At 42.2% G+C, this 13,595-nt stretch overlaps 3 protein-coding genes across 3 annotated transcripts; 2 read left to right on the top strand and 1 right to left on the bottom strand.

Moving 5' to 3' along the window:
* The first annotated feature begins 3,161 nt into the window (after positions 1-3,161).
* Positions 3,162-5,318, top strand: LOC111230532 (gap junction alpha-9 protein-like). Its single transcript, XM_022757291.1, has one exon. The coding sequence runs from the start codon at positions 3,162-3,164 to the stop codon at positions 4,671-4,673; it is 1,512 nt and encodes a 503-aa protein (XP_022613012.1). The 3' UTR covers positions 4,674-5,318.
* A 195-nt stretch (positions 5,319-5,513) lies between these two features.
* LOC111230531 (C-Myc-binding protein-like) lies at positions 5,514-7,634 on the bottom strand. The gene is made up of 5 exons (XM_022757290.1): positions 7,367-7,634; positions 7,008-7,080; positions 6,862-6,910; positions 5,775-5,904; positions 5,514-5,687 (listed from the first exon to the last, which is right to left on the bottom strand). Exons 1-5 carry the CDS (start codon positions 7,379-7,381, stop codon positions 5,643-5,645), a joined length of 312 nt encoding a protein of 103 aa, XP_022613011.1. The 5' UTR covers positions 7,382-7,634; the 3' UTR covers positions 5,514-5,642.
* Positions 7,635-8,857: 1,223 nt separating this feature from the next.
* Positions 8,858-11,340, top strand: LOC111230517 (free fatty acid receptor 3-like). Its single transcript, XM_022757276.1, has 2 exons — positions 8,858-8,937; positions 10,320-11,340. The coding sequence occupies exon 2, from the start codon at positions 10,351-10,353 to the stop codon at positions 11,338-11,340; it is 990 nt and encodes a 329-aa protein (XP_022612997.1). The 5' UTR covers positions 8,858-8,937; positions 10,320-10,350.
* The last annotated feature ends 2,255 nt before the right edge of the window (positions 11,341-13,595 follow it).

The raw sequence follows: 13,595 nt of genomic DNA, 5'->3' as shown, positions 1-13,595 counted from the left end.
TAAGGAAACAGCGCGTGGCTTCAGTTTGTGGATGCTGTGCGCCGCGGTCAGCTCGGGGTGATTCGTTCAGCTCAGTGTTGAACACAAACCAAACCAGGCTCCATGTGAAGACGAGGAAAAACTGATGCCAATCCAAAACCAGCACTCACCCCACAAAGTCATGACATCAGCAAGATTATTACTCCATGAGCGCCACCAGACCTCCCTTCACACTCCTGCTCATTCTGGTGTTTCTAATATGGAAATGTGGAAACGAGCGAGTAAAAATCTCTCTGGAAATAAGCTGCTGAATTTGCATTGAAGTCTCTGAGGCAGTCGGATGTTTCTCCCATCGCACTGAGGCTCACTGCAAACTCTGCAAGTCGCTGTGTTTTGGTAAACGCATCGTCTGAAAGACGTTCCTACGTTCTGTGAAGAAATGATGTGCAGAGAGTGACGTTTGTGGCCGTGAGGTCGAGTCAAAGAAGTTTTTAGACGAGCTGAAGCGCCTCTCTCCACTCTAGCTCATGCAATACACACCAATTATAAACTCAGAAACTGTCTGAGATATCAAAAAGCTGTATAGAAGTTTAATGACTGGAAGTCTTGTGATCAGTTTAAAGTTTAAATGGCGCCTCCAGGTGAAAGTATGTCCAAGTTATTGCAGTTCAAAGAGGAGAAAGATTTTCGAGGCCGCCTTCCCTACAGGGGAATAAAAGTAAAGATTTAGATCTAATAAAGTGAAGAGGAAATACCACAGGAAAAGGATGGTCAGCAGAAACGAAGCCTCAGGAGTGATTCAGGTTCCTCCTCGGACGTTCGGATGTCCAGCAGCTTCAGCGTCATGAGAGGGAGGAACCTCAGTCTGCGCTCGTCAGCTTGGAAAACGGCAGCACAGCCGGTCAGTCGAGTCCATTGATTTCCTTTTAATGGAACAGTAGCTGGGAGGAATAACTGAAATTAGATTCACGCTGAAGATGCAGCCATGTATGAAATCGGACGTGTCCCATTGATCGGTGTATTGAAAAAATACCATTGATCAAACAAGTACAGTGTTACCGTGGAGCTTTGATGTGAGTTAGTTTCTAAAGAAAAGCAGGTGAGAGTTAAATCACAGGGTTTATTACAAACACAGAACAGGACCAAGATGATAAATGATGCATGATGGGAAAAAACCTGATCACATTGACTTCAGTAACTGAGCAGGTCAGACGGGGTCAGGGGGCACATGACGTCCAGTGAGAGGCTGACCTTCGACCTGTGGCTCCGTCCCTGCTGCTCATGGGTCGTTTTATTTTACATGTCTGTTTTTAATAATTATAATTCTCCTGGGAAGGTTCATATAGTTTATTTATTTCTAATTACAGGAAGAATAGAGACAAAGTTTATTATTGATTTCCTGATGAATTTTCATCAATGAAATCGCTCAATTTAAACCCAGGGAATATTAATTACTGATAATAACTGAATTCTTCAGTTATGCTGAACATTTTACCTGCTGTCCTCTGAATGATTATTATAATATACTTTATTTAATCAGGACGTCACATTGAGATCATTTACAAGTGAGAAATGAGAACAAAAACAAATAAAAAGAAATATTAATAGCAGAAATACAAATGTTTAAATAAACAGATACAGGATGTATTTATATAAACAAGTGGACTTGTTGATATGAACAGAGGTTTATTTTAAATACTTTTAAATATGTAATAAGATACAGAACCAGGTTGAGAATAAGATGACGAGTTAAACACTTAAACAATTACACATCAGAGCGTTAATGCTGTTAGCTTAGCATTAAGAATAACTGGATGTGTACCAATCACTCTCTCTTACCTATAATTAATACCACTTATTGTATAGATTACAGTCCCCCCCCCCCCCCCCTGAGCACCAGTTTGTCCTGAATGAATCTAAAGGATCAAACCAGTTCAGGTTCCTCTGGATCCAAACAGAAACGGGCAACGACCCATTTCACCTCTAACGACCCGGAGGACCTGACGCTCTCTCTGCTGCAGCATCGACCGCTTCTCTCTCCCGGGCTATAAGTCGTTAACAGCTGGAGCTGGTAGGATGATCAGTGTTTGTCCAGTTTTCAGCAACAGAGAGACTGAAGTCTCTGCGGCGGGAAACATTTACTTCATACAGGAGGGAAAAGAAGATGAAGATGTTCCTGTAGGACTGAGTTTAACATCAGCAGCAGCAACAAAAAGGCCTTTATTACATTTCATATCCAACATGAAAGGTGAGTGAACTCTTAAAGTTAATATCCAACTTCTTTTATCAGTAGATTTAATGTTTTAAAGTGCGTCACATTGAGACACACATCAGCTTTTCACTGTAAAATTCATTGTTTTTCCTTTGATGTGAGGAAACTTCACTGTCTTGTGAAAAACTTCCTAGATTTCAATTATTGATTTATATTTGATTGGTAATGTCTATTGATCATCTTTTACTAATTTTACCACTTTGTCTATGTTGCTCTAACACCGGTCATAGAGCGTTAAAATGGTTGTATAAAGCAGTGTGATGAATCAGAACAGAGCTGCAGCAGTTTGATCAGTGTGTGATGGATGAAGGTTCAGGTGTAACTGCTTGTATAAAGATGCAACACGTATTTAAAGTATCTGTAATTTGAGTAAAAGCAAAACCACGATGTGCAAATACTCAGAAGCACAGATGATCAGAAAATGTACTTAAAGTATAAATTGAAGTTCTGGAGCGTTGAATGACAATTTAACCTCTTACATGCCGAGTTATTTTCAAAACTCATAGTTTAACATGAAAAGTAGCTGCTGACTCTTTAACCAGATGTCACCAAATATAAAGAAGTGAAACTACATTTCCCTCTGAAATGTGATGAAGTGGCGTCAGATGGAAATCCTCAAGTAAAGTACAAGTACCTCAAAACTGCTCTGAAGTATTTGAGTAATAGTACTTAGTTACTTTCCACCACTGGTTTGTGTCAGAGCTTTAAAGTTTCCTCTGTTTCGACAGTGTTGCTCTGACCAGGTGATTTTTCTGTTTATGTTTTTTTATAAAAATATGACGTGTCGTTAATCGATTTCAAAACGTATTGATCAAGATCAGGTTCAGCTTCAGTCGTCCAGTATTGATGGAGCCACATCAACAATCATAACTTTGTCCCTCTCTCATCACAGCTCTGCTGATGTGAAACCATGGGAGACTGGAACTTCCTTGGCGGGATCTTGGAGGAGGTTCATATCCACTCCACCATGGTGGGAAAGATCTGGCTGACCATCCTCTTCATCTTCCGGATGTTGGTGCTGGGCGTCGCGGCGGAGGACGTGTGGAACGACGAGCAGTCGGACTTCATCTGCAACACGGAGCAGCCGGGCTGCAGGAACGTCTGCTACGACCAGGCCTTCCCCATCTCCCTCATCAGGTACTGGGTGCTGCAGGTGATCTTCGTGTCCTCGCCCTCCCTCGTCTACATGGGTCATGCCATCTACCAGCTGCGGGCCCTGGAGAAGGAGCGCCACTGTAAGAAGGTGGCTCTGCGCCGTGAGCTGGAGGCGGTGGACGTGGAGCTGGCGGAGGTGAGGAGGAGGATTGAGAAGGAGATGAGGCAGCTGGAGCAGGGGAAGCTCAACAAGGCTCCGCTCAGAGGTTCCCTGCTGTGCACGTACGTGGCCCACATCGTCACTCGCTCCGTGGTGGAGGTCAGCTTCATGATGGGGCAGTTCATCCTGTACGGACACCACCTGAGCGCTCTCTACAAGTGTGAGAGGGAGCCGTGTCCCAACGTGGTGGACTGCTTCGTCTCCAGACCCACAGAGAAGACCGTCTTCATGATGTTCATGCAGGCCATCGCCTGCATCTCCCTGTTCCTCAGCCTCCTGGAGATCATGCACCTGGGCTACAAGAGGGTGAAGAGGGGCATCCTGGACTACTACCCCCACCTGAAGGACGACCTGGACGATTACTACGTCAACAAGTCCAAAAAGAACTCCGTCGTGCATCAGGTTTGCACAGGAACATCAGTGGGACGGAAGACGACCATCCCCACGGCCCCGAGCGGATACACTCTGCTGCTGGAGAAGCAGGGCAACGGTCCCAACTACCCCCTGCTCAACGCCTCCTCTGCCTTCATGCCCATACAGGGGGACCCTGGTCCAAAACCAGACGGCCGTAAGGACGGCAAGGAGGGGGTGCCGAGCCCCACGGAGCAGAACAGCAACTCCAACAACACCAGCAGTGAGACCCGTTCACCTCCTGCGGACAAACAGGACGAACCAGAGGAACAGTCCTCCCCCCACCACGAAGACCTGGAGTGTCCGAGCTCCGAGTACCCCACCCTCCCTGTAGCGGACACCTCCTCCTGCACCACGCTGTCAGGGATAGCGAGGAAGTCTCGGAGGGTCACCCCCCCGTGGAACTGCTCCACGGTGGTGGAGGGGAACGGCTCGGACAGCGGAGACTCGTACCACGGCAACAGCAGCAGCATGAAGCTGCGCAGCAGCTGCGTCGGCCCCAGAGCCAGGGTGCTCTCCAAATCTGACATCAAGAGGCCGAGCAGGTCCCACAGCCCCGACTCTGCGGAGGAGCTGAGCTCCGTGTCTCGACACAGCCGGGAGAGTAACAGCCCCACCGCCTCTTCCCCCAACCGCAGGGTGTCAGCGGCGAGCAGCGCCAGCAGCAGACGAGCCCCCACCGATCTGCAGATATAAACAGACTGTGGCTCCCAACATGGCAACACAAACTCTCCCTCAAGTACTGAAGAGGATCAGGGCCGTGTGAACATTTAGATTTTATTTTAGATTTTTAGAATTCTCACTTTAAACTCAGAATTCTGAAAAAAGGCAAAAATTCTGAGAAAAAAAATCATAATTCTGAGATTAAAATCAGATTTCTAAAAATAAAAAAATCACGTGGCCCTGATCCTGTTCCATAGAGAAGCCAGGTCCATGTTTGGGTTCAAACTGTGATTATCCCACTGAAACCAGAGAGAAGCCTTTTCCAATCATAAAGACAATCTGAAGTCAAACATGTCCTTACTTTGAAAAGGCGGCCATTGTTTTTTTCACATTTGCAGGTTGTTACATGAATCCAGATGGACGTTAATGATTTGGTTGCATGGGACAGTTCTGTGTGAATGATTCGGGGGGATGGAAACTGAACCGCAGATCTATAAAGCTGTTTTAGGCCGCCACACTCTGTTACACAACCGGATCCTTTTAAATCAGTAACACTGAATTAATGCAGCTCCTGTTCCAGTTCTGGAGCCTCTGTCACTGTGGAAAATATCTTTGTGTTGTTATGACATGAATAAAATCAATCTTTAATGTGCTGTCATCTATCAGACTTTAAATTCCCATCAGGCCTCTGGATTATTACTTTTATATGAAATTATTTTTTTTACTTGATAATCGGTCAATATCAATTAAAGTGTGAAAATATTTAGTAATTTTTGAGCTGTCTTTCAGATGAGTGACTGTGAACAGACTCTGACACCAAATGCTGAAAAAACATTTTTATTTTAAGAAAGCAAAAGTTGCTTCTTGTTGCAAAACAAAAATTAACAGTGATTTTCTGCTCACTGTAAAACCGTCACTATGTAATAAATATTTACATACTCTACAAAAATCCTATTTAACTTTTTCTTTTCTATTTCTTGCAATAACAAAACCTCTCCTCCTCTACTCTGCTGCTCCCTCCTCAGGCGACGGCTCGTACTGCATCAGCTGGAGGACAATATTAAAGCAGAGGTTAAAGGTCACAGCAGGACAGACTCAAACACAGCCTACACAGATATTTCAGCAGCGTCTCACCCTGTTCCTCAGCTCCTTGTTCTCCTCCATGAGCAGGTTGCACTTCTGTTGAAGATCAGCCAGCTCCATGCGAAGACCCTCGACGTCGGCCGGCTCTGGACCAGCTGCACCCAGGTGAAGCTTTATGAAACTGAGCAGGTGGTTAAAGTCAACGTATTTAATCTTTAAATCTGTTTCCACGACACGTTCACAATAGATCAGGGACTACATGGGCTTCTTCACAGCGAAAATGACAGATGTAAACAATATTTTGCACCTAAAGGCTTCCAGCTGAACTGCTGACATTTTAAAAATGAGCCGGAGACACTGAGCTTCATATCCACTGGCTGATATCTGGTCAACAGCACAGTGAGGAATCTTCTCTCCCGTCAGATCAAGCTTTATTCATACAGCACCAAATCACAGACGTTATCTAAAGGCACTTTTCTAATGGAGCAGGTCTAGACTGAATGTAATGCCATCTAAATCAATATTACATATATAAGTAAATAAAAAAAATAGAGCTATGAAATCAATCCTGAAATAAATTAGGTAACAATAAAATACAATTATTATACATTTATAAGCGCCTTTCAAGGCACTCAAGGACACCTTATAATGCACAGTCAAAAATAAACTAGTAAAAGGCATAAAATACAGAATAAATTAGAATAAATGTAATTGTATAAAATACGATTAGGTGCTGGTGCTGTAAAAGCGTAGGCAAGTTTAAAATAATAAAAATATAAACAAATATATTTATATTTCTACATACAATACCTAATTTATTTATTTCAGGATTTATTGATTTAATACTGATTTAAATGACATTCCATATAGACCAAACTCTGAACTGAACCAGAACTGTGAAGACTCTTATGTCCAGTAACACTGTCACCTGTTCTCACCTGACATTAGAATAGATGTGGAAAAGGAGCTTTTAATGGGAACAGTTGAGCCTTTCACCTTCTATGTTGCCAGGTTTGATCCGATACAAAAGGATTTTACAGCAGAAGTCGACAACAACTCCAAACATCATGTCAGACACATTGTCACCTGTTTACTGACACTGAGGCTCCATACAGCCGCAAACACAAGTAAAGGATATTCCAGAGCATTGTTGGGTTTGTCACTCTCTTCATAAAGTGCCACTAAAACTGCAAAAGAGAAACGAAATGCAAATGAAACAGTGAAAACTAAGAGAGATTAACACCAGATTTTGGATGTAAATGTTTAATAAAGTCTTAAACCTACCGCTCGTTATAGTGTCAAGGACTCCGGATTTCTCCAGGTATCTTCTAAACTGTTCTCTCTTCGACTCTGAGGCCTGAAACAAGACAGACATTTGACTTTAGACTCGGAGTTAGCAGCTCATGTTTACTGGTTTTTATCCAGAAGTACATAATGACTCCAGTGAGTTCATAAAAGGATAAAAACAACTCGACAGAGAACAAAAATATATACGGAATACGCCCGTGGTGCGTTCACGGCCTAGCTTCACGTTGCTACGATGCTATCCAGTTAGCACGAGCTTCGTAGCAGCAACTACGAACTAATTTAACATCGTAAATAAACCGCGAACAGCTACAGAGAGCACGCGGCCACATACTCACTCTGTAATGGGCCATGACTGCGACGGTAGCTGTGATATTTTCGGTGCGTGAAAAAACGGTGATACGTTAATCAGGTCGGAGCACCGGCAGCTGGTCGTTAGCTTCAACAGCACACACCGGAGTCGGAGGCGGATTCGTTGCCATAACAACGCGTTAAAAACGGTAGTAGACGTAAGAACGTGTATACTTCCGACTGTCCTATAACACGTTAAATGAACAATAGTGAAGGAAAAAGAACCACCGAACAAAACAGAGGAGAAAGTTTGGCGCCTTTTATTTTCTTCAATATCAGAATGCGCAGTTTTGTTTACAAGCTAACACCGCCCGGCGAGCTCCTAGCCGGGGTTGCCAGGTTTGACAGTTAAAAAGTAAATCCGTCATGTATACACAGATGTGTCAGAAAGTGTTGGTACCCTTCCACTTAAAACTGAAATTAATTTAAGTTGACAAAAGTAATTAGGTAGGTACAGAAGTGTCGCTTAGTCATTTTATTTTAATTAAATTTTTTTGGTGAATATTCTCAAAGTGCGCTTTGTGTGTGCGTTGTGGTGTGTGTGTTGTGTGTGTGTGGGGGGGGGGTGCAGCTGCACATTCCGGCAAAAGCTGGATAACTTTATTCTAAAAAAAAAATTGAAATAATAATAATTACAACAAGAAGAAGAAGAAGATAAAAATTTAATAATAATTAAAAAAAGATAAAGAAAAGATCATTTTTATTCTGGGGTCAGAGTTAGAAAGACCGCCAGTGTGTGTGTGTGTGTGTGTGTGTGTGTGTGTGTGTGTGGACTGTGCCCCTTGCTGCTCACGCAGATTTATTTTACAGGTTTACAGAGATGGATTTACAACCACAGACTTCTTTGAAACATTACATGACAAGCTATAAATCATGTGGGGAGATAAGTCAGCAAATTCTTTTGGAATTGTATTTTTAATTGTATTTTCTTTATTTGATTTTTAATGCAGAATCTCTTCATAAATTAAATATTTTCTACTGCTTAGTCTGTTAATGTGGAACAGATTCTTATATGTGACAAAAGGCAAACACGGAATTTCAAACTCAGCTTTAAATAAAACAAAAGAAGGTGAAGCTTTGAATCCTTCACATATTTCAGCATTGTTGTAAATACAAAATAAAAGTTGAAATTCTTAATTGAGATCCAGCAGAAAAGGGATACAATGTGAGTTGTCTGCCCCCTGGTGGACGCTGCAGACAGCTAAAGCCTCTGTCCTCTATTGTTTGATGCTGTAACTGATGTAACTTTCCTTTTGTCTCTGTCACTTTGTCTCTGTCAAGTCCTTTCACACAGAAAGTTAATACAACTAATTTCCAGCCGCATCCTGTCGAGCTCTGAGCAGTTGCTGGGAGATGATGTTTGCAGAGTGCAGAGAACAAAGCAAATTAAATTTCCGCTGCTGATGGTGAGACAGACGTTCATGCAGATTAACTGCAGCTCTGTGACTCTGATCAAACACTCTGCTTCCAGGAGGCGTAACACGCTGCCGGAGCGCTGCAGCTCCACAGAGGACAGAAGCTCCGGGATGGAGAGCCTGGATCTTCAGGTGTGACTGAGGTGAGTTCATCACACTTTTAATATTTTACTCGTTATTGTCAGCAAACCAACAGATAATTTATTCTCCTAGCAGTGAAGTCTGATATAGCTCATATAGATCTGATATTCGTCTGTGTCCAAAAATGATTAAAACATAAATGAGTCACAGTTGCACTGGATGACATGTTCCTTCATTTATTTTTTTATTTTGGCTAGATTAAATATTATATACCTCGTCCCAATATTCTCTCCAGCAGCAACAGTCGCCAGTAAATGAACAACTGACTCCTGCTTGAGTGAAAAACTACAGTGACCAGCAGAGTTAGAAAATTACCTTGTTAATTAATTAATTTAAATACAGGGTGAGGAAGTTGGAAAGTAGAGAGTTACATGTTGTTGGTTTTGGTGATTTCATTGTATTTGTTGATAATCAGAAAAATACAGAAAAACAGCAGCCTCGTCCTCTAAAGGTCGAACCACAAAACCATATGTTATTATATATAATATATATATAATATTTTAATTTCATTTGAAGGAGAATATGAAGTTTTTTTAGAAGATGATGAATTATTTCACACAGTTTACTTTGAGAGATATTTGAAGGAGAAGTTCTGCAGCTTTACTTGGAACAGTTGCACTGAATCAACAGAGTTTCTCTGAGTAGTTCATTTTTCAGTCCCACTCACTTCCTGAAGTGTTTCAAGCATCAGAATCAGAATCAGATCAGAAAACTTTACTGATCCCCAGGGGGAAGTCAGGTGACGTTACAGGTACAGTTGCAAGAATGGAAATGTAACAGCAAAGAATAGAGAGTAAGAAGTAAGATTATAAAGATAAAATATAAACATCAAATGTAAAAACAGGTCCTTATACTATGATATATAAATAAAAAATAGAAATATGTAAAGAAATATGTGCCACTACTATTGAAAAGTGATTAGAAAGTGATTAAAAAAGTATAAATGCAACAACATATGGTGTAATTGAACAGTTTAAAGTTACACTTGTCTGAAACAACAGTATATTATTAACAGTAATATCTCTAATTAGCACTAAAACAGCTGAGCTGATCGTAAGGTCACTAGTTCATAAACCAAAGTAAAGAACACGAATATCAGATTTAATGACAGTCCAGTTGTAGAGACAATTCCCTCTGAACCACAAATATCAACCTCATGGTGGCGCTAGAGGAGAGTCAGGGGACCAAAGTCCCAGGGGTTCATCCTCTGAGGAGCATGAAGGTCTGTGAAGAATTTCATGACAACCCATCTGATGGTTGTTGAGATATTTCAACCTGAACATACGGTGGACGAAGGATGAAAACGAGATTATTACGTCTGTCTAAACTATCAGCTTCACTTTAACTCTTTTATAAATAATGATTGATGTTTTCTTTGGTGCAGAGTCTCAGAGTCGGTCCCTGTGAACGCCATCATGCGGTGCAGTCACGTGCTGCTGTCCGTCTACATCCTCACCTTCCTGATGGGCGTTCCCGCCAACATCCTGGCATTCTTCACCTTCTGCCGCAAGGTGCACCGGAGGGCGACCCCGATAGACATCCTGCTCCTCAACCTCACCATCTCCGACCTCATCTTCCTCGCCTTCCTGCCCTTTAAGATGAAGGAGGCGTCGGACGACATGGCCTGGCTGCTGCCCTTCCCCCTCTGTCCCTTCACCGGCTTCCTGTTCTACGTCACCATCTACAACAGCACCCTGCTGCTCACAGCTGTGAGCGTGGAGCGTTACCTGGGGGTGGCGTTCCCCCTCAGGTACTCCCTGTGTCGCAGGCCTCGCTACGCCGTGCTGGCCAGCCTCATGTTCTGGGTGGTGACCTCCCTGAACCTCAGCATCGTCTACATCATCCCCTACGCCCAGTGGCGCAAAGGTGCAGACGGTGACAGCAACACCAGCAGAAGCAGCCCCGCCCCTCCTCCACCCACCTGCTACCTGAATTTCACTGAGGACGAGTTGAAGATCGTGCTGCCGGTCCGCTTGGAGCTCTTCCTCGTCCTCTTCTGCATCCCCTTCTTCATCTGCTGCTTCTGCTACATCAACTTCATCCTCATCCTCTCACGTCTTCCAAACATCGGCCGGCGGCGGAGGCTGCGTGCCATAGGCCTGGCGCTCGGCACACTGATGGTGTTCGCCGTCTGCTTTGGGCCTTACAACGCCTCCCACGTGGTGGGGTTTGTGCGGAAGGAGAGCGAGGAGTGGAGGAACATGGCGCTGCTCTCCAGCACCTTCAACGCCTGCCTGGATCCGTTCATCTTCTACTTCTCCTCAGCAGCCGTCAGGAGCATGTTGAACCACTGCTGCAGGAGCATCATGGCAAAGCTGCACATCCTGAGGTGTGGGGGGGCTCCTCACCGCTCTCACCAGAGACCCCCCAAGACTGACAAGTACAAGGAAGCAGCCCCTCCTTGAAAGAAGACATTATACGAATGAGTTTTTGAGGGAGTGTCTGTTGTATCCCTCCAACACTCAGACTAGTTCCATGTTACATCCTGTTTATCCAGAGTCAAAGAATTGAACCATTTGTGTAAAATTTTGTCATAATTGCTCTGAAGTCTTGAGTAAAGGCTAAAAAGTGTTTGGTGAGATCACACTGACCTTTGACCTTTAGCCACCAAAATCCAATCAGTTCGTCCGTGAGTTTGAGTGAATGTTTGTGCCAAATTTGAAGAAGTTCATGTCGAGGTGTTGAGACGTACGGACGGGCAACCTGAAAACAAAATGGCCGCTGCTCTGACTGTCGCTGGCGCTAAGGAATAAAAAAAAAAAAGGTTCAGGAGAAATTTGAGATAAACCAATCACTGTCCTCGTCTCACATTTAGCGGTATCGGGATTGTTTCACTCTGGAAAAGGTGCATGCTGGGAAGTCTGCTAATACGCCGGTAGTGTTTTTTAGAAACTTAATTTAATGAGCTGTTCATTCAGTCGACTCCTCATTTCAAGATGGAGGAACTCGTGTTTATAAGTTCTGAAGTGGTCTGAAAATAAAACCTGGAAATGTAACTTCAATTAACTTGATGTTGATAAAAACGTAAATGTTAATTTTAAGAAATTATTAGTTAATTCCACAAAATTTCTGCTAATAATTAATCTTTATATTTCTCTACAGTTACAAACCACAGTGTTGATTTCTGCGCTGTCTGACCTTTGGTTCAGATGAAACAGGAAACTGTCCCTTCATACGTTCAGTTTCCTGTTAAACACACGTTTCTGTGACTCAGAGAAAAAACCAGGACACTGTTTAATCACAGATGAGAGTTTTACAGGTGTGACGGATGAAGCAATTAAACCCAGGGGATGTTAGAGTACATAAGCAGGAAGTGGAGACTGAACACTGTCAAGTTAATATGGAGTCATAAGCACAGACAACAGGAAGAGTAAACACAGAGATTACACAGCGCTGTGGTGAAGAGCAGTGAGTCTGTTTCTGGTCTGGGCGACTTCAAACAGGGTCGACTGATATGATAACCGCCTTAACGTAGATAACATCCTTTATAATGTCCTGTTGTGTGCTACAGGGACGTCAGCTCAGCAGTGCGTGTTCGTTTATTAGTTCAGTGTGTACAGTTTATAAGACGTTTAATGAAGCTGTTGACTGTTGGCTGCAGCTGATGTTGTTGTGATGTGGTGTAATAAGATCATTCAGCTGAATGTTTAATATTAGGCTTATTGCTTTCCGGTCGAACCATATGATGATACACAATTCACACACTGTATTTATGAGTCCTATAATAATTTGATTTAATAACTTTTTTATCAGTGGTAGATGATGGTGACATGTTGTTCAGTCTTCAGCTGTAACTCTAAAACCCCCGGATGCTGTCGACCGCTCTGCTCTCAGGTTCATTACCGCTGATGCCTGTAACACACAAGGTCGGATGAGGCCTGATTTTATGTATTTATTTATTTATAAGGCCCTTATTGAAAATCTGCTTGTGGTTGCTTTTTTTACGCCGTCCACCTTTAACTCACTAAAAAGCAGTTTAAAAATGAATTTGTTGGTAGATTTTTAATCTCTGACCTTTTACCTTTGACCTTGATTCTTGTTTTAATTAGATGTCCTATTTTAACTGTTGGTTTTATCTGCTCGACCTCATTGTAAATGAGGGCTTTACCTTCAGTGATTTTCGAGTTTAAATAAAGACATATACATAATTTCTGAAATGTAACTGTAATTATGGGGTTACAACAGTGACAGTAACACAGCTTGACTTAAAATGGAAACAATGGCACTGTAAAAGTGAAAAAGTTGTATTGGCACTGAAAAATGTTCCACTGAAAAATAAAACATCTGCATTAAAATTATACGTCAGTCTTATAATCTTAACTTTTAATTTTTAATAAATTTTTATTTGAACATTTTAATTTTGATATTCTTTTAATTAAGATGTTTTTCGATTTAAATCTTCAGATGTTTTCTTCATTTTATCCAGTAATAATTATTTTTGTGCTCTCATTATTGTTTCACTGGTTTTCACTTTCAACTTTCTGACACTTACCATAAGTGTGATTCTATTACTATACTATGACTTTTTATGCCTTACTATAATATGACTTTTTATGTCTTAATATAGTATGTCTATTTATGCCTTGCTATAATATGACGTTTTTTATGACTTTTTATGCCTTACTATACTATGACTTTTTATGCCTTACTATACTATGAC

This window comes from Seriola dumerili, unplaced genomic scaffold (assembly GCF_002260705.1).
Source record: "Seriola dumerili isolate Sdu_G_001 unplaced genomic scaffold, Sdu_1.0 BDQW01000273.1, whole genome shotgun sequence".
NCBI lineage: Eukaryota > Metazoa > Chordata > Actinopteri > Carangiformes > Carangidae > Seriola > Seriola dumerili.
This window is presented reverse-complemented; position numbering and strand designations above follow the sequence as displayed.